At 43.8% G+C, this 23,690-nt stretch overlaps 2 protein-coding genes across 4 annotated transcripts in view; both read right to left on the bottom strand.

The window, feature by feature from the left end:
* The window catches only part of F11 (coagulation factor XI), a 36,955-nt gene extending 26,289 nt beyond the window's left edge, over positions 1–10,666 (bottom strand). Inside the window, exons 1-4 of the mRNA XM_006128454.4 lie at positions 10,572–10,666; positions 9,911–9,969; positions 2,724–2,886; positions 1,754–1,860 (exon numbers count right to left, since the gene is read on the bottom strand). Of these exons, the coding sequence (XP_006128516.2) occupies positions 1,754–1,860; positions 2,724–2,886; positions 9,911–9,968 (328 nt within the window). The 5' untranslated portion in view covers position 9,969; positions 10,572–10,666. The remainder of the gene's footprint in view (positions 1–1,753; positions 1,861–2,723; positions 2,887–9,910; positions 9,970–10,571) is intronic.
* Positions 10,667–16,252: 5,586 nt separating this feature from the next.
* Positions 16,253–23,690, bottom strand: part of LOC102455571 (cytochrome P450 4V2-like) — a 35,778-nt gene continuing 28,340 nt past the window's right edge. For 2 of the 3 annotated variants that reach the window (XM_014576249.3, XM_075930341.1), the window contains one exon: positions 16,257–20,826. In XM_014576249.3, coding sequence (XP_014431735.3) covers positions 20,654–20,826 — 173 coding nt within the window. In that variant the 3' untranslated portion in view covers positions 16,257–20,653. Of the gene's footprint in view, positions 20,827–23,690 lie in introns of all 3 variants that reach the window. The other variant, XM_075930340.1, reaches the window with a different exon arrangement.

Genomic DNA, 23,690 nt, shown 5'->3' with positions numbered 1-23,690 from the left:
AGCTGCAGCCAGAGAGAGGCTAATGAAGAGGATCTCGGGGTCCACCTCCAGCAGAAACAGGAATGCTGCTGGAAGCAGGCACTCAGGGAGTGCAGCATGACCCTGGGGGTCCGTCGCATGCCCAGGGGCAGCTCCAGCTCCATAGCACATAAGAGAGAGGAGGTAAAAACTGTGGGGTTCCCAAAAAAGCAAAGGGCACACACAGTAGGCACTGCTGAAGCTTTGTTTTGCCAAAGAGGCTAGCAAGCAGACAGCAGAAACAGAGAAGTGGCTGTCGAGGGGGTCCCTTTAAGCGCACACCTCTGGAAAGCTCTGGCAACAGCACTCGAGAACAACTGATGACCTAAAGCCTGGCTAGAACCGGTTGCAGAGGGCTTTATATGCGAGACAGCATCCAATGTGTGTGGATGCTCTCTTGCACAAAAGCACATCACTTTTGCGATGCACTTTTGAGGTGTGGACACACTTTTGCGCAAGAAGTTTTTGCGGAAGATCTCTTCCGCAAAAGGCTTCTTGCGCAAAAACCTTGTAGTGTAGACATTACCTGAGACTGCAGACAGTCAAGTACTACTTCATATGAGTAAAAGGAGCAAAATATGATCCTAAAGCTGCTTTTGTATCCTGGTAAGAGGAGTGGGCTGAGGACTGTCAGATCACTCATCACCATGATGAGATTTCAACCATGAGGTAGCACACACTGATATAGCAGAGTCTGTCTTTCCACTTTCAAAATTCACAAAGCATAAACCAGCACTTTTAACAGGCAAATTCTGTCCTCAGACATAATTGCCATCTCCACTCAAGTCCATAGGAGTTGTTTACATGCATCCAAAGGGAGCATTTGGACCAAAGAGGTTGAAATAAATTGCTTTCCCTTCAATAAATGGAGAGTTTACTTTTTACATTTTGGGACACCAGGTTGTGTTCATGAACACAAAAGGCCGAATTTCAATTTGAACTATGCTAGTTTGATTCCAGAAAAAAATTATGTCAGTACATAATTCAACAGACAAGGACTTCAAGAATCTGTCAAGTGAGTGCCTGTATGAAATGAGATGCTGAATTTTGAATAAGCTGCAGCCTAGTGCTATATAATAAGCCACATTTAGCCTTGATGTGAGCAGGCATCTCTTCTCTGAAGACAATAGAGTTTTGCTCACATATGCCAGGCTTTGCTCGGCCCAATATTAGCAAGGGCTTCCAAAAGGAAATTTGTCCAAAAAATATGATCTTGCATGTCCAGTGAAAGCATTTATCATTCATGCCAGATAGGTTTTGCTGAACACTGGTCTCAGCTTGGTGACATCTTGGTGATGGTAAAAGAAGTTTTAGTAATGGATTTGAAAAACGTATCCATCAATATTGAAAGATAGCCTCAGACATGAATTTTCAAAGGGCATCATCAAAGTGGGAGAGTCACACAGCAGCAACAGAGAACCCATGCTCTACTCTCTTTTGCATGCCTATGATTGGAGTCAACTGATTGGAGTCAAAATAATAGTAGAGCTCTCTGATGGAGGAGTAACATATATCTGAGAGAAAGCTGGAGAGCTGCAGCACGAAGGTTGCACTTTCTTACTACCCTGTCGTTGGGAGTCTAGAAGGCCAGGCGATGGAAGAAGCCAGGAAAGGAATTGTCATTTGTTATTCCCATGAAGTGACTATCACTATGTTTACCTTTACAAATATTTGCTGTGTGTCACACGGTGAAAATAGACTCACTTGCACAGTAAGATGAACAACCACGTCTTACCACTTATTTGAGTGTCACACTGTTTGAAGGAATGTCCAGAGATTGCACCGGTCATGCCCACCTTTGGTAATATTTCAGTATCGCTGTCTTTCAAGATACAGCTAAACCTGTAATTAAAATGCAGTGATAGATCAAAATAATCCCAAAAGCCCAAACTCCTGGGAAATAGCTTGTGTGCAACATTTTGTTTCCATAGTCAAGAGCAAAATATGCTTTCCAGCTCCTCAGCCCCATTTTAGCTCTTTCTGGTGCAATGAGTATTAAAACTGCCTAAAGGAAGAAGCTGCGGGGAGCCCCTTAACATTATAGCCCTTCTTGACCCTTTCCAGCATAAAATTCTAGGCATTCCCATATACCCCAGTATCATAATATCTAGGCACCAAATGTTTACAGATTTAAAATCTTAGGATGAGATCATGCTGCATAGTCAATGTGCCATTTTTGGTAGCGCTTACTATTCATATGTGGACTCTGGGAGGTTATATGCCTCAGGTATGCAAATACCTCTAGAATAACTCAGTGTTGTAGATGGTGTGATGAAATTTAACCATAATTCTTTTTGGAATAGCTAGTGCTATATCCCATTTTGTGGCATGCCCCCACTTTGAGGGGGGCATGATGGCTTAGATATGGAAAAGGAGTATCTACCAAAGATGTAGTAGGACTTTAATAACACCTTGCAGATCTGAATGCTTGCACAAGCGGTTTCCTTTCCTGAACAAAAAGTTTGCCTTCCACAGGTTTGGGAAAAGATACTTTACATAATCATTTCTAAAGAAATATGAAAGTTTTATGCAAAGCATCCTGTTTTTCTATGGTAAGAGCCACCATTTTGTTCTTTCTTTAAGCACATTGCAGCATTTCCTATGTAATAATATTACATCGATGGAGAGGTGCTGTGCGCCTAAAATACATTACACACTGGTAGTACAGAAAAATCTGCTTCCATTTCAGAGACATGGTATGTTACCTTTTTGCAGGATCTTTAGTCCATGTTGCTGGAAGGTAAGTGAATAACAGACACCTAGGATGGTAAGTACATACTATTCGACAGTATTCAAAGTTCGGTGTGAAAACTGTAGCCACATCTCCTCCTTGGAAGGACATATTTTCATAGGTCTGAGATATACATTCTGATATAGAAGTGAAATGCATTAATTGGAGTTATTGCAGGTGTTAAATCTAACACAATGAGTTGACGAAATGCAAGGTCCTAGAGGCAGATTCTCAGATGGGGTAAATCTGCAAAACTCCAAAGGGCACTCTATATTTCCTCTTAATCCATCCAGGATCTAATTTTCCCTTCTTTATACTAAAGAGAAAAACTCTCTCTGAATATACAATTAAATAATGAACTTGAAGTGAAGTGAAAAAGTAAAAGTTTAGGAAATGTAGTTAACAAAGAGAGCAGTAATATAATCTCAGATTTATACGCACACGTCTCTAGGCATATATTAACTCTCTTATGGCAAAACATATCCAAACAGCTTTTATGTGTAAATAATACAGGTTGAACCTCCCTGGTCCACCACTCTCAGGACCAGAGTGGTCCCAAACAAATGAATTTGCTGGACCGGGGTAGGTCAGGTGTCCGGGATCTCCCAAGGCTCCTCTCCTTGCTAATGCCCAGGGAGAACCGAGGGTATGTCTACACTACAGCGCTAATTCGAACTAACTTAGTTCGAATTAGTTAATTCGAACTAAGCTAATTCGAACTAATGGAGCCAGACTAAAAAACTAGTTCGAATTAGCGTTTTGCTAATTCGAACTAGCATGTCCACATTAAGTGGACCCTGAACCAAGGTTAAGGATGGCCGGAAGCAGTGCCGGCAGGGCATCAGATGAGGACTTAGAGCGTGGAGCTGCTGCCTCAGGCTAGCCGAGGGCTGTGCTTAAAGGGACCCAACCCCCACCCCGGACAGACAGTTCTCAGGGGTGCCCCGCTTGCAAAGCAGTCCTGGCTTGGAGTGCCCTGAGTGCCCACACTGGGCACATCACAGCACTCGGCCATCAGACTGGCTGCACTTGCCGCAGGCTGCCATCTGGGGAGAGGGGGTAATTGGGGGGCTGCAGGAGAGCTTCCACCCCCAGAAGCCCGCAGAGCCAGCCCAGTCCTCCCCATCAGGGGCTCGTACCCCATTCCTCCCTCATCTCCTTCCACTTACCCTTCCAATATAAAGAAAATGTGTGGTCAAAAATAGAATCTCTCTTTATTGAACAAAACTCGGGGAGACTGGGAAAAGGAGGTGGGAGAGGGGAAGAGAGAGGGTGGGAGGGGGAGGGCAACTAAAATGATCAGAGGTTTGGAACAGGTCCTATATGAAGAGAGGCTAAAGAGACTGGGACTTTTCAGTTTAGAAAAGAGGAGACTGAGGGGAGATAGGATAGAGGTCTATAAAAGCATGAGTGGGGTGGAGAGGGTGCATCAAGAAAAGTTCTTCATTAGTTCCCATAATAGAAGGACTAGAGGACACCAAAGGAAAGGAATGGGTAGCAGGCTTCAAACTAGTAACAGAAAGTTGTTCTTCACAAAGCAAAGAGTCAACCTGTGGAACTCCTTGCTGCAGGAGGCTGTGAAGGCTAGAACTAGAACAGAGTTTAAAGAGAAGTGAGATAAAGTGATGGAGGTTGGGTCCATGGAGTGGTATTAGCCAAGGGGTAGGAGTGGTGTCCCTGCCCAAAGTTTGTGGAAGGCTGGAGAGGGATGGCACGAGACAAATGGCTTGGTCACTGTCTTCGGTCCATCCCCTCCAGGGTCCCTAGGGTTGGCCGCTGTCGGCAGACAGGCTACTGGGCTAGATGGACCTTTGGTCTGACCCAGTACAGTCATTGTAAGCTCAGGGCTCAGGGTCGGGGGTCTCAGTGGACCACCTTGATTTTCATGTACACCTGCTCCTGGGTGGCCAGGCTGGCAGCTCTCCTGCCCTAGACGGCCACTTTCCTGTGCCTAGTGCAGAGGTTGTGGACAAGGTCCACGATGTCCGCACTAGCCCAGGCGGGTGCCCACCTCTTGCGGTCCCGGGCAAGCTCCCGGGAGCCGCCAGCCTGGTCCCGGGAAGAGGGGGAGGGCTGTGGGGCATCGGGTGGCTGGCTCGAGCCGTGCCAGGTACAGGGTCTGCTGGCTGGGTGCTGGCAGGCTTGCACCTGGCACGGGCACCGTAGCCAGCCCGTGCCCCTTTAAGGGGGCCAGGGCCGGGACGGGGGCAATAGAGTTTCCCTGGTGTTGGCCAGAGTGGCCACCAGGGAAAGCTGGGGAGGGCTAGCCTCCCACTAGTTCGAATTAAGGGGCTACACACCCCTTAATTTGAACTAGTAAGTTCGAACTAGTCTTAGTGCTCGTACAATGAGGTTTACCTAGTTCGAACTAAGCTCTCCGCTAGTTCGAATTAAGTTCGGACTAGCAGAGCGCTAGTGTAGCACCTACCAAAGTTAATTCGAACTAACATCCATTAGTTCGAATTAACTTTGTAGTGTAGACATACCCCCAGAGGCTCACCTGCCTGGCTCTGCTTTCCCCTGTCCCTGGCTCTGCTTCCTGAACCCTCAGCTCTCCCGGGGTTCCCCAGCTATGCGCACGCATGGCTACAGCTGTGCCTGGGGTTTCCTGTCCCCATCCCCCACACAGCAACAGCTGCTCTAGGGGCTATCTACCCCCAGGTCACTGGCCCCGCAGGCTGCCGCTAACCAAACCAGCTCTGCTCCCAGCCACTCTCAACCTCTCGGGCCGGGGGCTCTGGTCTAGCAACATTTGTGGTTCTGCTGGACCATGGATGTTGCCAGACCAGAGAGCCCCGAACGAGAGAGGTTCAACCTGTAGCATAAAGGCTGTAATGATTTGTTCCTATGTTACAAAGGAGGGCTAGACTGCCACATAAATTGATCTAATGTACGTCACTCAGGAGTGTAAAAAACCACACCCTGTGCAATGCAAATTAGTTTGACCTAAGTACTGTCAAGACTGTGCTATGTTGGCAAGAGATGCCCTTCCACTGCCATAGCTTCCACCTCTCATGGAGGCTGAGTAATACCCACAGGAGAGCACTGCCTTTCTGGGCATACAGCATCTTCACCAGAAGCACTACAGCAGCACGGCTGCATCAGTGCAGGTTTGGAGTTGCATACACTATGTTGTTGTATTGTTGTGTGTAGCCAAGTCTATATAAGTAGGGTGTGCTCAGGTTGTGCTCAGGATGTATTTCTGCTATTAAAAGAAAAAACTGGATAAAGGGAAAATATTCTATTCTATACGAACTGGGAGGAAATTCCAGTGAAATATATTTAGTTATTTGATTACTGTTATTTGACAGCCTCATACTAAATTAAGAACCATCTGCAGAACACTTAAAAGTAAAAAATTTGTTAACATTTGTTCTGCTCATCTCAGTTAAACTCTTTAAATCTTAATCTCTTCCTAGATTTTAAAGCCATTTATAGCCCCTAATATAGTATTAATGTAGGCTCCATTAAAACAAATTATTATGATGAGGGGGTAGTGTCCCCTGCTCGCTATGCTAACCAGTGCTCCTCTCCAGGGATAGGCAGACCCGGTTCCTCCCTGACCGCCAGAGAAGGCCAGGCCGAGATGTGGCAGCCCTGGCCTGTCCCAGCTCTTTCCCCGAAGCTGCCTGGCCTCCCTGAAGCCAGGCCAGCCAAAGAAGTTCCTCCCCAGCTACCAGGGAGAAGGTTGCAAGGAGGGAGGGTGTGTGGCTCACAGTTCCTCCCCCTAAACCCGTGAGGGAGGAGGTCTCATGGCTTGCAGGCCCCCCCTTCCGCTGCTCCAGCCCCAGCTGTCCCCACCCTTCATCCCTGGCCATGCCAAGCCCTATGCTCTCCACCCTGGCACATTCTCTCCAAGACCGGGCTGGTGGCGGTAAGGAGGAGGGGCGGGGCTCAGGTTCCTTGCCAAACCCCACATTTCTCTCCCCCTGCCTGCTGGGAGGGAGGGGGGACAAAGCCCGGGCCCCTCACCCTTCCCCCCAACTGCAGGGAAGGAGGAGGTGCAGGGCCCAGCCCCCTCAACAGGACCTGAACTTTCTCCCCCTCCCCAGCTGCTGGGAGGGGGGTGACTCCCAGGCCCCTTGCCCTGCCCCCACAGCCACCAGGAGGGGGGCCCAGGCCCCTCGCCAGGCCACGTGCTCTTTCCTCCCTCTCCCCGCGCCGCCAGAGCAGCACAATTTAAAACTCTGGCAGCTGCCTACTATGTGGCAGCTGCCGGAGGTACAGCCAGCTCCGGCTTAGGGGCCGAGGTGTCCCCCAGTCCGGGCTCGCTCTCCCGCAGTGGGCCTCTACCCCCCACTGCTGGAGCCCTGCAATTTTTCTCCTCCCCCCCACCCACAAGCCCAGCAGTAGCAGCTTATCCTCAGTGCTACTGCCATTCAAGGGAGTCATAGGTTGCTGAGCACTACTGAGTTAGCAGCAAGGAGGAAGGGAGGGAGCAGGGCAGCTGAGGGGGGAGGGACTGTGGGATGCAGAATGAGGTGATTACGTCACTCGTCCCACAGAAAAATCTTTTTTATATATATAGAAAGTTAAACATATTTTAGGCTGTCATGTATATCAGTGAAAACACATATTTTAAAATAAATTCAATGGGTTAAGATCCTAGCTACTTTGCAAGGATTTACAAGGTTTTTAAAAGGTTTTTACAATTTTTCCCCAAAACATGTGTCTTTTCGCTTATTCAAAAAAGCATTTTATAAATACAGAACATGACTATGATTTGTGTATATTTATTTACTGGTTTTCTGCCAATATGGACACGTATTATCATTAGAACTTATTTACATAAACTTTAATTGCACTGTAAGGGTACATCTACACAGCAACATTATTTCAAAATAACTAGCTTTATTCCAAAATAACTTAATCCCTACCCAGCAGGGAGTTATTTCAAAATAGTGTCAAAATACTGCCAAGCTGGAGGACTTCTTACTCTGACTCCTGTAACTCTCATTGTACAAGGAATAAGGGAAGGCAGAGGAAGAGTGCTCTATTTTGAAATAAGTGCTGTGTAGACACTCCCAATTTCAAAATAAGCTATTTTGAAATAAGCTACGCAATTGACGTAGCTCTATTTGTATAGCTTATTTCAAGTTAAACCCTGCTGTGCAGACACATCCTAAAGGGCTGCCATTTGCTACAATGTGAAACATTTAATATAATAAATGATTTTTTTAAATAGTACACATTGCCTGATGAATCAGATGCTCAGTAGCTTATTTACCTTTTTGTACAGAATACAGGAGAACATAAGTATTTAGTATTCTTATTTTGGGGTACGTTAATTTAGTAGGGGGAATTGCTTCCAGAACCTTTTGACAAAGTTAAAAGTAATTAGTTTTCCAGAACTTCCACTCTATATAATACATTTACTTAAAAATGTTAAATGAATCTGTCGGTCTGTTCTTCCTAAATGTTCTATCATCTAATTCCATCCTGTGTGAAAATATATAATTCATTAGAAAGCAAAAATTGTATTAGATATTTATCCTATTTTGTTCACATAGTGGTCATTGTGGAAACATGATGGAATGTTTGCCAACCAAATGAAGTAAATCATTAACATATGCTAACATTGAAAAATGTACACAAGACTTTTACTTTCCTCTGGTTGCTATGTTTCAACTATTTCAACAGAACCATAATGCACAGTAAAATAAATGGTTGCAGAGTTATTCATTTTCTGATTCTAGACTTTGTCATTTAATAATCTGTAGCAGTTATAAGGATGCTATAAGTATCTGAACTGTTTCCTCAGCTATTTCTTAAAGCATGATAGTGTCATATAAAAGCAATGTCTCTAAGAAAACCCAAGCTTTTTAGAAGTATATTGCTTACTTTTCTCTCTTCAGTATGGCTGTTTGGCTTAACCATTCTGAAACTGTACCCTCCCTCTACTTAGTGGGGTGTGGGGGAGTAGCCAGGGAGAAAAGAAGCTTGACTGTGGCTTCCTCACACCATAGCAGCAACAACAATCTCCTGCTGCTATAAAGACCCCTTGACAGACAGCACAACTTACAGCAAATTTAGGTTTAACTTACACTGGGTGACTGGCCAGGAGGAAAGTCAGCCCAGGATCATGGAAGCAAAAGAGAGAGCTTGGAGCTCCTACCCACAGAAATTGTGCTACACACCTTCAACTGTGCAAAGAATCCTGGCTCTAGTGTTCAGAGCGGTCTATAACTGGTCTGATTTTAATCTCACTTGTACTTGTTTCATAATAGTGTTATATGGAGTTACTCCTAATTTACACTAGTGCAAAGGCACATCTATACATACTGCAAGATCGACACTCTGGTGGTTGGTCTTGTAGTACTGTATTCAGTTTAGCAGATCTAGCAGCTCATGCCAGCATCCAGTACTTCTCCTTTTGCGAAGAGTAAGGGAAGCTGACTGGAGCATTTGCTCCCATTGGCCTCCCACCATGTGGATGCTGCCATGACTCAGCTTAAAGTAAGCCAATTCCAGATACACATTTTGCATAGCTGGAGTTGCATACTTTAAGCTGACCTTTTAGGTCCAGTGTAGACCTGACCTAACAGAGTAGAATCGGGTCTGCTATACAATCATTACTAACGTAAGTACAACCCTTGAAATAAATGGGATTGCTCACTGAAAGGGGCACTATTCGTCTTAAGAACAGCCATACTGAGTTAGACCAACAGTCCATCCAGCCCAGTATCCTGTCTTCCAACAGTAGCCAAAGCCAGATGCCCCAGAGGGAGTGAACATAACAGGAAATCATCAAGTGATCCCTCTCCTGTCATCCATTTCAAGACAAACAGAGGCTAGGGACACCATTCCTACCAATCCTGGCTAATAGCCATTGAAGGACCCAACCTCCATGAATTTATCTAGTTTTTTTTTCAACCCTATTAAAGTCTGGTCTTCCCCACATCCTCTGGCAAAAAGTTCCACAGGTTGACTGTGTGCTGTGTGAAGAAAAACTTCCTTTTGTTTGTTTTAAACCTGTTACCCATTTATATCATTTGGTGACCCCTAGTTCTTATGTATTGGGATACGAGTATCAGATTCTACAGCCCTCAGTTTACATGGCAATATTTAGGCTGTCATAAATATTATTCCCCTTAAATTTACATTTTTAAAACAGTATTGTATTATTCTGTGTGTACATTTAGGAAGTATGTGTAAACTTACCACTGTAAGCTGAAGTGAATAAGAAAATGAACTTAAAGGTCTGATAAATCCAAACCATCCTAAAAAATAAATACATCCAAATGTTTCTTTACGATATAATTAACATGTGCAACAACTATTCTAAAAGACTAGAAGAGATACACATTACTAGGTAATTTACAGGCAATTTTTCTGTCAGACAGTCAATTAAAAATAAGTCATAGAATACAATTGGAGTGACAATGGTGAAATATATACAATAGCAGCAGATGTTTCACACTGTGTTTATGACTGCAAGCGTGAATTAAATTTACAAATATTGGAACAAATTCTGCTTGGCTTTCCAGTGGAGTTACTTTGGATTTTCACTTGATTAAACTAACCAACAAATTGGCCTGCTATTTATAAATGTATTTATAAATTTCAGTATTACCAATATGACCATCTCCTGCTAGTCAGTTATTTCCAAATGGTATTTAATCTAAACAGTGTTAGCAATAATGTAGGCATTGCATTCAACCTTAGCACTTGAGCAAAAATCTGAAATCTCACTAGATGAATCTTAAATTCTTCACCTTTAAAAATCTTATGCTGAAAATGTTAGGAGTAGCAAATGAATAACCCATAGTGGATATTGCCAATCTTCTATTTGATAGCAATTAAAATAATGGAAGTTATTTACCTGAAAGCACAATAGCTGCACTTGTGTGGGTAGCTCTGGCTGTTTGGCTAATATGCATGCCCAGCACTTCTAATTATGTTAAATATTATTTTGCATGCAATGTTTGCCTGACTTTAATATTTACTTTAAAGGGTACACACAATGTCAACATTGTGTCTGTTTTGGGGCCAGATCCTTAGCTAGTACAAAGTGGTAGCACCCTAGCGAACTCAATGTAGCTCCAGCACTTTACACCTGCTAAGGATCTGATACGTTGCTTTTAATAAATGTCTGATCCCTGTTTTACAATAGTCAAATCTTCTTCTGCTTAATACAGGACCGTACGCATAAATGATTGCTAGGTTGTGCAAGGAAAACTTCAGAGCATGGACAAAAGAGCATCCACCTTCTTTTATCCTGTTCTTCTCTCCTTGTCTCCCCACCTGGCTTCCCCACACAGGAAATGGGCCTGATCTCTCCTCACTTTCATCAGTATGAATCCTACAGTTGTATCACTTGAGTGTTAGTGAAGCTGCTGAGAATGATGACTCAAGTTCAAGTGAGTTACAGTGGTGAAAATCTGCTGCAACTGAGAAGGACTGAAGACCAGGGGCTGGGCAAATACCAACTTGTCAGCCAGATCTGGTTCCCCAGCGTTAACCCCTGTGGGCCACTGCTGCAATATTTACTTGTGCCTCCACATGTACAGATGATTGCAGCTCCAGCTGGCCACAGATCATTGTTCTCAGACAATGGAAGCTGCAGGAAGGGATGACCCAGTCTCCACCGCTTCCTGTAGCTCTCTTTGGCTGGGAACAGCAATCTGCAGCCAGTGGACGCTGCAATGGGCCATACCTGCAGAAGTGCAGGTAAATATAGAGGCAGTGTCCTGCCAGGGGCTAATGCTGGTGAATCGCTGCCATTTTACTGCTGACCCCTGCTCAAGACTAATGTTTCTTTCCTTTTACCATAGATTCTAGAAGTGCTGCATTTAGCAAGTGAGAAACAATGCACTTTTTAGTTTTGGTGACTGCATTCTGCTCTCATAATATTCAATTTCCTAACTCTCTAAAGACTCTGCATCAGCTAGCCCACCTGTGTTTCCAGACTCATTTCTCGCTACAGTTTCTGACCTATTAAGCCCCCTCAACATTCTCTTTCTTAAACACTTCCTTATTATTGGCTATTCCTTATTCTCCTGCAATGGGACCTTATCATTTCTCCTTATGGTTTATATTGACTCTGCTACCAGTGTGCATGTCCTTTTCTTCATTAATTTGCTCTTCTAACAAGACAGATGGTTGTGGGGAAAGAGGGCTGGGGTGCCATAGGCAGGCTCTGGCCAGGAGACTTACCTCCCGCCCAGCATGTTTCTCAGGCAGCTTTCTTCCCTGCCCTGCCCCAACACAGGCTTCTGAAACGAAGAGCCTGAGGGGCAGGGGGATGGATGCTTTGTGTGCTGCCTATTCTTCAAAGAGGCAGCTCTCATTGGCTAGAATTCCAATGGGATTGTGCTGGAAGTGGGGGCAGCCTTTCCCCGTTTCCCCCAGCTCACAGCTCAGAAACACAAAGAGCTCGGCAGCCGCTTTTCTGAGTAGCATGCAGGGGCTGGGGCATGCAGGGAGTCTGCCTGAGGATCCCTGCTGCATCTGCAGGCTGGATCTAGTGGCTTGGTGGGCTGGATCTGTCCCATGCACCATATTTTGCCCAACCCTGATCTAGCCATTAGCCTCTTTATGCATCAGTCCCCTTCCAATAAAATAAGAACAACAGTACTTTCCTGTTTCCAAAAGGAGTGAGAAGATAAATAGATTAAAAGATTGGGAGGCACTCAGGTACAACTGTAATGGGAGCCATATAAGTACCATAGATAAAAATAACAAATGGTCTGGTAGCATTTTATAGACTAACAAAACATGTAGATGGTATCATGAGCTTTCATGGCCACAGCCCACTTCTTCAGATGACTGGAGTTAAGAGTAGGGGATATGAAAACTCGAAATAACTAGGACAGGGGAAGGAGAGGGGGGAGAAAAAGAAAAAAAGGAAAAAGGAAGGGGGGTGTGAGACAGGGCATCATTAAGTATCTGGAGAATGGGTACTTAAACCTAAGCAGATCAAAGTAAATAGATAGATGCTAAGACAGGAAGGATACCACTCACAGAGCTGTTAGTCTTAGCTTCTATTTACTTTCTATTTATTTAATCTAGAATGGGCATCTATACATTTGTCTGCTTAATTTTCCATCAAGTCCAGCTCCACCATGAGAAGAACAAAATTCCTAGACCCTAGGTAAAGACTGGGAAAGATTTTTTAAATGAAAAAACATGAAAGAGGTGCAAATTTTGGTTTAGCTGGCTGGCTAACCTAACAAACCAGTAAAGGGGAAGTTAAGGCAATGGCTGTAACACCTTCATTACAAATCTCTGAATTTACTAAATGGAACTCTGTGTCATAGGTATTTGTCAGCCGACGGTCAGGGCAGGGTGTGTTCCTATACCTGTCCCTTATAACTGGCTTAAGTTCTTTTAAATTGTGCTTGGTTCTGTTACAGCAACTGAAGGAGTCAGGTTAAAGCTTAAACAGTTACAGGTTTATTAAAGCAAAATGCAGGACAATATAGCACTTTAAAGACTAACAAGATGGTTTATTAGATGATGAGCTTTCGTGGGCCAGACCCACTTCCTCAGATCAAATAGTGGAAGAAAGTAGTCACAACCATATATACCAAAGGATAGAATTTAAAAAAATGAACAAATATGAAAAGGACAAATCACATTGCAGAACAGAAGGGGGATGCGGGGGGGTGGGAAGGGGGAGGAAGGAAGGTAAGTGTCTGTGAATTGCTGATATTAAAGGTAGGGAGAGTGGGATGTTTGTGAGTTAATGGTATTACAGGTGATAATTGGGGAAACTGTCTTGGTAATGGGTGAGAAAGTTCAAAGACTTGTTAAGTCCCTGTTGGTAAGTGTCGAATTTTAACATGAATGACAGTTCAGAGGATTCCCTTTCAAGTGCAGATGTAAAAGGTCTTTGTAGCAGAATGCAGGTGGCTAAGTCATTTAGAGAGTGTCCTTTCTGGTTAAAGTGGCAAGAAACTGTTTTCTCTTTGTGATCTTGTCTGATATCTGTTTTGTGGGCATTAATCCTTTGGCGAAGTGTCTGAGATGTTTGTCCAATGTACATAGCAGACGGACACTTTCGGCACATGATAGCATAGATTATATTTCTGGATGCGCAGGAATATGTGTTCTTGATCTTATAGCTCACTTGGTTAGGTCCAATAATGGTATCAGCAGAATGAATATGTGGACAAAGCTGGCAACGGGGTTTGTTGCAAGGGAAGGTACCAGGGTTGGTATTAGTGTGGTATTAGTGTGGTACAATCTGGATTTCTATATACACAGCTTCCGCAACAACGCACAGACTGACATTATTCGCAAACGACAACAAGCGACACACAATCTTAGCCGCGCTGAACACCATGCCATCCAGAGTCTCAAAAACAACCTGGACATTGTAATCAAACCAGCTGACAAAGGGGGTGCTGTGGTCATTATGAATAAGGCCGACTATAACCAGGAGGCAACCAGACAACTCTCGAACACCACATTTTACAAACCTCTCCCCTCTGATCCCACCTTGGACTACCAAAAGAAACTACACTGTCTCCTTAAAAGCCTCCCCACAGCTACTCGGGAACAAATCCTCACAGAATCACCTTCTGACCCCCGACCAGGATTGTTCTATCTACTTCCCAAGATCCATAAACCTGGGCACCCCGGACGTCCCATCATCTCTGGTATTGGCACGCTCACTACTGGTCTATCCAGCTATGTAGACACTCTTCTCAAACCCTTCGTAACCAATACCCCCAGCTATCTCCGAGACACTACTGACTTCCTAAGGAAACTACAAAACATCGATAACCTCCCCAATAATACCATCCTTGCCACCATGGATGTAGAAGCTCTATATACCAACATCCCACATGAAGACGGATTACAAGCAATTAGAAACACTATCCCAGAGGACACTACTGCCAACCTGATAGCAGACCTATGTAACTTTGTTCTCACCCACAATTATTTCCGGTTTGAGAACAACTTATACCTCCAGATCAGCGGCACAGCCATGGGTACACGCATGGCCCCACAGTATGCTAACATCTTTATGGCTGACCTAGAACAACGTTTCCTCAACTCCCGTCCCCTTTCACCCCTCCTCTACCTACGGTACATCGATGACATCTTTATGATCTGGACACATGGCCAAGAAACACTGGAGATATTCCACAGAGATTTCAACAACCTACACCCCACCATCAACCTCAGCCTGGACCATTCTACACGAGAGATCCACTTCCTGGACACCACCGTACAAATCAACAATGGAAAATTAGACACCACTCTCTACAGAAAACCCACTGACTCATACAGTTACCTACATGCATCCAGCTCCCATCCAGAACACACCACACGATCCATCGTCTATAGCCAAGCCCTTCGATACAACCGCATCTGCTCTAACCCCACTGACAGAGACCAGAAGCTTCAGGATCTCTACCAAGCATTTATAAATCTCAACTACCCACCCAGAGAAACAAAAAAGCAAATTGAAAGAGCCAGACGAATACCTAGAAACCATCTACTTCAAGACAGACCCAAGAAAACCAACAATAGAACACCACTTGTCATCACCTACAACCCCCAACTTAAACCTGTCCAACACATTATCAATAAACTACAGCCTATATTGGAACAGGATACCATACTCAAAGAGGCTCTGGGAGACAGACCCATAGTCTCCTATAGACAACCACCTAACCTCAAGATGATTCTTACCAACCACCACAGGACATACCACACTAATACCAACCCTGGTACCTTCCCTTGCAACAAACCCCGTTGCCAGCTTTGTCCACATATTCATTCTGCTGATACCATTATTGGACCTAACCAAGTGAGCTATAAGATCAAGAACACATATTCCTGCGCATCCAGAAATATAATCTATGCTATCATGTGCCGAAAGTGTCCGTCTGCTATGTACATTGGACAAACATCTCAGACACTTCGCCAAAGGATTAATGCCCACAAAACAGATATCAGACAAGATCACAAAGAGAAAACAGTTTCTTGCCACTTTAACCAGAAAGGACACTCTCTAAATGACTTAGCCACCTGCATTCTGCTACAAAGACCTTTTACATCTGCACTTGAAAGGGAATCCTCTGAACTGTCATTCATGTTAAAATTCGACACTTACCAACAGGGACTTAACAAGTCTTTGAACTTTCTCACCCATTACCAAGACAGTTTCCCCAATTATCACCTGTAATACCATTAACTCACAAACATCCCACTCTCCCTACCTTTAATATCAGCAATTCACAGACACTTACCTTCCTTCCTCCCCCTTCCCACCCCCCCGCATCCCCCTTCTGTTCTGCAATGTGATTTGTCCTTTTCATATTTGTTCATTTTTTTAAATTCTATCCTTTGGTATATATGGTTGTGACTACTTTCTTCCACTATTTGATCTGAGGAAGTGGGTCTGGCCCACGAAAGCTCATCATCTAATAAACCATCTTGTTAGTCTTTAAAGTGCTATATTGTCCTGCATTTTGCTTCAACTACCCCAGACTAACACGGCTACATTTCTAGGTTTATTAAAGAAGCTTATAAATCATATGGTTACAATGGCTATTGCTCTCTTTCTTAACTGCTAGCAAATACTGTATAGATCTTAAAAATGGCTACAAAGAAGATAAAGATAGAAAAATAGAAATAATAGTACCAAGTAACAGCTTAATCTTTAAAGAGCTCTAAGTCTATGTGTACACTTAAGACAGAGGACCACATCCAGGTACAATTTTTACCCCCTTCTGTGCCTCTCAACTCCAGCGTGTCAGGCCAGGGCCGGACCCTCAGTTCCTAGGAAAGACGAAAATACGAGGTGGGCGTCCCCATAGAACCTCAGGAGGTCAAACACCTAACCCGACCAGCAGGTAGAGGGTAGATTGACAGTCCAATTGAGTGTGCTGCTGGGCCCCTCTTCATACCCATAGGGTCACGTATTTCTCTTTCTTATCTGTGATGCCAAATGGTGCTGGTCTGTCTTTTGTGAGACCAGTTCTTACAAGGGAGTTGTGAACTTAATTTACACTTGTAAGAGAGATAACTAAATTGGAAGTACTGGGCATTCTTTTCTCAGTGGGAAATTCCTCTCCCAGGGACTGTGTGTGATCATATCAACATGGGTGACAGCCGGGCAGTTCTCGCAGCTTCGAGGTCAGCTTATTGCCTTAATCGCTCTCTTCTCACATCTATATTTTCAGCTTCTCAGGATCAGATGAGCCAGCATAGACTATGCTGATTTTATTGCTCCTTCTCTGCCCTGTGTGCTTCAGGAACCTCAGAGAGGCAAATAAGATGGATGGGGGAGGGGCGGTCTGTCTGGCTACAGTATTCAGTGAATAATTTCTGTGCACAAATTTCATCCCAAGCATTGACCAGTTTAGCTTTACCTGTGTTTTGGAGTGTGTGATTGGTTATACAGTATAAGCCATATCGTTTTCAGTTCCTAACTGAGTGACTAAAACTTTCAAAATATAAAATAGTGAGTGGTATGAATAAAGCATTTCTGACACAAATTTGTGTAAGACTGATCATTTGTGCTAAAAAACCTTAATATTTGAACTTTTCAGACATTAACATTTTTACAAATCCTTGGCATCTGTCTAAATACAACAGCAAGCAGATCTTGCTATTTTTGTTCCTGAAATTATTTACAGGTCACTTTTTAAAACATTTGACCATCTCTAGCAAAGAGTACTTGTGAACTCTGAATTTCATATTAAAAACAATTCATCTTCTCAGTCTTTCATGGACATCATTCAATTCTTGGCTTGCACCTGTATGCACACAGTAAATTGTATTTGCATTTCTCAAAGGTATTTTAATTAGAAAAATATTTAAATTATTATATTAACTGTCAGAGTACAAAAAGATCATTTAAGAATATATTGCTTTATTGATCTAGAAAACAATGTGGCAAATTCAACATTCACAACAAATTCACAACATTTTAAGGCCACCATGTATCAAATGTCCCTCTGTTGCATTTCTAATCTCTCAATTTTGTAAGATCTCCACTATGCTTTCACATGGAAACATACAGCATGTAAATATTTCTTCAGCTTAGAAATAACTTATTTTCACACAACTTTATTGAAAATTATGTATATTGTCTGAATAACTAAAAACAGACTAAGATGAGGTACATTAAATACATTACCATTATATCCTATATGAAGCACTGCAAGGTATTCCAACAATTAGGAGAAGGGTCCCAAGTCCCAGCTACGAACCTCTGCACAAATACCAGCCCTCTCTCTTACAGAAGTCAGAGTTTACCTCTGGAATATGTACTACACTTAATATTTATCTAACCCAAGCAAACCGGGAGTAGACCTAGACCAGGATCTTTAGCAGGGATCATACAGACTTCTTTGCTCTGATACAGCCACAGTTCCTCTTCTTCCTCCCTACTGCTCCCCTTCCTCCAATTCCAGCTTTGCTAGACACAAGGGCTGCATCTAGACTGGCATGATTTTGCAGAAATACTTTTAACGGAAAAGTTTTTCTGTTAAAAGTATTTCTGCAAAAGAGCATCTAGATTGGCACGGATGCTTTTGCGCACAAAGTGCTTTTGCGCAAAAGCATCTGTGCCCAGTATAGATGCGCTTTTGCACAAGAAAGCTCTGATGGCCATTTTAGCCATTGGGCTTTCTTGCGCAAAAAAATAAGGTGCCTGTCTACACCGGCCCTCTTGCGCAAGTATTCTTGCGCAAGAGGGCTTATCCCTAAGTGAGAGCGTCAAAGTTTTTGCGCAAGAAACACTGAATTCTTACATTCAAACATCAATGCTCTTGCGCAAATTCAAGTGAGCAGTGTAGACAGCAGGCAAATTTTTGCTTTTGTGCAAAATCTTGCCAGTCTAGACGCACCCAAGCAGACTCTCTCCACCACACCAATGCAATTCTATCACCACCACAACCCTTCAGGTCTGTCCAACCTGTGAATTCAGAATAGCGGTTTCAGCTGTCCTGTGAGTACCAGACTGCATTTATAAGAGTCCCCTTTTTCAAACAGCTGTCTGTCCTCTGAGCAGCTCCAGGTTCAGTCTCTCTCTCTCTGTGTCCAAGTTTAGAGCTCCTGCTTGCTGGCCTGCTCCTTCTTTATTCCTCTCTGCATCTTCCCAAGCTGGTGAACCATCCCACCTCCTGTCTGCTCATTGGCCCTAACCCTTCCAGAGTTACTTTTGGGTCCTTGATTTGAGTGGCACCCTTCCTACACACACAAAGTCAATGAGGTTTGTGTTGCATGGAGTGGGGGAGAGAGAGAAGAAAGAGAGAAGAGAAATAATATATAATCTGCCCAGCCCCGTACTACACAATCATCATAAACTGCCAGGATATTTCACTTCCATGTCAGCTCCTGTGAGAATAGCAGCAATCTATGGTTGTGAGTCAAATTGCATTCTCAATTACTATGTGTAGCACCAACTGATGCAAGTAGGATTTAGAACAAGAGTTGGATCTCATAGCAGATTTTGACCCTGAATGTCAAATTGTTACAATTATTTATGCCAACAACAAAATTCTCATTTTGTGCACGGGCCAGGCAAACACAAATGAACCTTGTGCTGCAGTAACAGTTCTACTAAGGGAGGTGGCTCAGCATCCTGGCTACCTTAATTTTCTTTTCTCTTAAGGAAATAAGCCTATCTCTTGACTGTTCATGTAAGCCATGTGCCAGAAACTGAACAAAAATCCATTCCAATCATTTATATCCATTGTATAGGACTCCGGTGCCATTTAAATGCAAAGTGCCATTTAAAGTCACATACATCTCAACCAGAGATTGTTAGCTGAATGGATTTCATAGCATACAAGTTACATGACAAATCAATCCACTAATCAAGGCTGCAATAACATTCAAAGATAACTGAAAAACATACATTTGGAAAAACATATTTACCTTCCTTCAGTAGGTACACAAAGTCATTTGTGAAACCCTTCCCTCATTTACACCAGGACAACTCTATTGCAGCCAGGAAGGGCTTGTTTTCACTTATCTGGAAGAACGGAACTCCAAAGATCGATCTCTCAGGGTTTGATTTTGTGGGTCTAGTAAGGACCCACTAAATTGACTACTGATGACACCACCGTCAACTCTGGTACTCCACCAGGTCACAAGGAATAAGAGAAGTCAACAGGAAAGTTTCTCCCATTGACGTCCCACAGTGGGGACACCATGATAATTCGAGCTATTCACATAACTGGAGTTGCATATCTTAGATCAACTTTCTCCCATAGTGTAGACTTGGCTTAAGACTGCACTGCTTTAAGTGAGATGAGAGTTTGAGGCAGGCCATAAAGTGCAGAATGAATAATCAACAGCAACAAAAAATAATGTTGGAGGAATAACCACTAGTTATACTGAGCTCAGCTGGTTTATATTCACACGGCTCTACTGGAGTCCATAGAGCTAAACTGATTGTCATCAGCTGAGGAACTGCCTCAGTCTTTTTAGGTAGCTCCATATTCATATACATTGTCTACATTTAGTCTGTCCACCAAAAGTATTCTAATGAGGACTGTAACAGCGTCTTATTTTGGCAATTAAGAGACTACAGTTGGAAGACAACTTCCACATCCCTACCTTTGAGAAAGTGGAAACTAGGCACATCATGCACCTGAGTAACTTTTTCTCAAGGGTTAGAAATAGAAGTTAGGAGCAACACGAATAGAGGGCTCAGAGAAGATGTGTAAAGTGCCAGGGCAACATTTATTAAGAATAGAAGACATTCAAATGTCAATACTACTATTTGAGATATCCTGAGACAACTGAATGGCAGGGAATGGCCATATCCCAAGTTAAATATTTATAGCATGAAAGGCCTAGAGATTCGGAACATTTCTGATATATTTACAATTCCATTAAATCTATTTTTTTTTTTAGTGATCAAAGATGAGTGGCCTACAAGATACTGTTGAACATGTGGTTTAGAATCTAAAATCCTTGTGAGCGTTCTTCTCATGTCACACACTCTCTTCTTTTCTTCAGTTGGATCCAGATGCCCTTACTTGGGCGAAGAATTAGTTCTCCCACAAGTCCAAGCTCTTCTTGCTTTTGACTTGTTTCTATATAAAAGCACCGTAGGATCGTAGCTAGAACAGCTTTTTCTTCCATCTGTGCAAAGCGCTGGCCTTCAGGTTAAATTGAAACAAAAAAAGTTTAGTACTAACAGCTCCTTATAATCACACACAAAGTTTTACCACAAAATGCAGCATGGGCATCTTTTATCATAGATTATAAACCAATATGGGTCAAATTCAGGGTGGTACAGATGTTACCAAGAATTGGATTTGGCTTTGTGATTGATTTGTTTCCTTCCAGCTCTACAAGAAAGAATCAACTTTGAAATATGCATAGCTTCCAAGCAAGAAGAGCATAAAGTTGGCCCTGTATTGTGGAGGAAAAGTGAATACAAAATGTGATCCTGGTATGTCACATATAGGCCTGGAGAAGGGCTCAGTACCAGGATTATAGCATAAGGACAGCAGGCAGAAGAGCATATACTAAAGGGAAAAAAGAGCTTTGTTAATTTCATTTTCATCCTAAAAGAAGAGTGTGCTGGTGGAATAGGGAGGTGAGGAATTTCACAAATAATCAAAGATGTATGAGAAAAGTGGAGGGGAAAGAAAACAGAAATAAAAATGAAAAGGGACTAACAAATTGACAATGGTCACAGATCAGACAGCTAGCCAAAGATTTTATAGAAATAGGCAGAAGATTTTAAAATATGTTGTGATGTCTGAGAGAGACTTAGCAGTTTCCTGCAATATCTTTGGAAGATCTTACTGTATAAAGTTTATGTATTATTGTGGGCCAGGGATTTCCATTAGACAGGTAACCAGAGTCACTCCAGGAATTAAGAACAGTTACAGAGTGATGAGGAAAATTCACTTAGGTTGTAAAGCCTCCAGTGATTTACCATCACCTGGAGAGTCCTGCATATATTAGTTCACACTGGGCTCTTCAGAAGCCAAAAGACAAAGAAAGACTATGTATCATAAGTCTTGAATTTAGACTGATTTAGGGCTGTCTTTCTGATCCAGCAAATAGACAGGACCTGCTGCCCAAGAGAAGAGTCCTAATTCTTAGGAAAAGTTTGGAAGGACTGTCACCAACAAGAACCTTGTGGAGAAGGTTTTAATCCTTGGTATGTTTATTAGCATGTGTGCAGGTTCTTTTTGTTTGTTTGTTTGTTTGTAATACATTTTCTCTGCAGTACTTTTACCATAAGAAAAAACATGTCTGCTTAGAAAAAGCAGTCTAGTAACATATAACTTAAATCCCCTTTCCCACAGCCAGAAGACCACCAGTCGTTGGTATCATTGTATAGCCAGCAAAAGTATCCCGAAGGAAGGAGAGGAAGAGTTACCCATGTGGTTCCCTAGTGAGCTGCAGGAGTGTCTTTGAGGGGCTCTGGAGTCTGAAAGGGACCATGTCCACCCCTCTGCAGCCAGAACTGATGTTGGGATGATACAGCGTTGCATGTGAAGCAAGTTACATACAGTAAGCAGGATACAAAGACTCTGAAGAACCCCAAGGGAAGAAAGAAAATGTACATATCCCCTCAATCTGAAGAATGAGACACCAGCAAGAATCACTCTTCCTCCGTTATGAACACATAGGACTGACACATAGGACTGACATTTCCATTTGAATGCATAAGCTCTGCTGTGGGTTCCTCAGCCAAGGCAACTGCACCTAAATAGCCCTAGTGGTAAGTTCAGTAACCAAGTATAGGGGATATCATAGGGCAACCCTGCATGGGACATTCTAGCTTGCTCCCTCCGGCAGTAGGCTACAGCATGACAGGTGCCCCTGCCTCAATTTCTCTTTTTATTTAAACCATGAAACAGTCTCTCAGGGTATGTCTACACTACAGCGCTAATTCGAACTAACTTAATTCGAATTAGTTAATTCGAAATAAGCTAATTCGAATTAGTGCATCTAGACCTAAAGATTAATTCGAATTAGTGTTTTGCTAATTCAAAATAGCACGTCCACATTCAGTGGACCCTGAATCGAAGGTAAGGCTGGCCAGAACTAGTGCCAGCAGGGCATCAGGGTTGGACTTAGTGTGTGGGGCTGCTGCCTCAGGCTAGCCGAGGTCTGTGCTTAAAGAGACCTGACCCCCCATCTCGGACAGACAGTTCTCAGGTTTCTCTGCTTGCTGGTCCACCTCGCTGAGGGACAGCAAAGCATTTGTGTCTCGGTGTGCTCTGCTTGCCCTCACTTGGGGCACCACGGCACTCTGCAACATGGAACCAGACCTGCCCCCGGGGACTCTGCTGCATCTTGTGGACATGTTGCCAGCAGCCTGGCTGCACTGTCTGCAGGCTGCCATCCGGGGGGACCATCAAGGGGATGTCAGGATCCAGGGAGCCCTGCGGGAGAGCTTCCACCCTGAGGAGCACTAACATTCTCCACGGTCTGCCTCACTGTGGGCTTGTGCCTCATTCCTCCACATACCCTTCCACATACCCTTCCCTAGCCCCCCCTTCCTGCTGTCAAATAAAAGACACATATTTTCAAAAATAACAACTCTCTTTATTTAACACAACTGGGGAGGGAGAATGAAACTCTGGGGAGATGAGGGAAAGGAGGCAGGAGAGGGCAGGAGAGAGGGTGGGGCGGAAACCTGGGAGGAGGGAGCTGGAAGGGGGAGGAAGGAGAGGAAGGGAAGGGAAAGCTCAGGGTTCGGGGTCCTGCTGGCTCTCCCGTCTTGCAGTACTGCGGGTGTGGGGACATCAGGAGGGAGTGGGTGTGGAGGGTGGGGCAGGAGGGACAGGGGCTGCGGAGGAAGCAGGAGGGGGAGCAGGGGTGGGAGGAGGAGCAAGATCTGGGGCGGCCACAGGGGCTGGAGCAGGAGGAGGCAGGAACCTGTCCACCAGGATCTGGAGGTGACCTCGGAGGACACGGCCCTGATCCTCCAGTGCCTGCAAGTTCCGCTGCTGCAGCCACAGGTCTTCGTGGACCCAGTGCTCCTGGGTGTGGAGCT

The sequence above is a fragment of the Pelodiscus sinensis genome, chromosome 5, assembly GCF_049634645.1.
Source record: "Pelodiscus sinensis isolate JC-2024 chromosome 5, ASM4963464v1, whole genome shotgun sequence".
Classification (NCBI taxonomy): domain Eukaryota; kingdom Metazoa; phylum Chordata; order Testudines; family Trionychidae; genus Pelodiscus; species Pelodiscus sinensis.
This window is presented reverse-complemented; position numbering and strand designations above follow the sequence as displayed.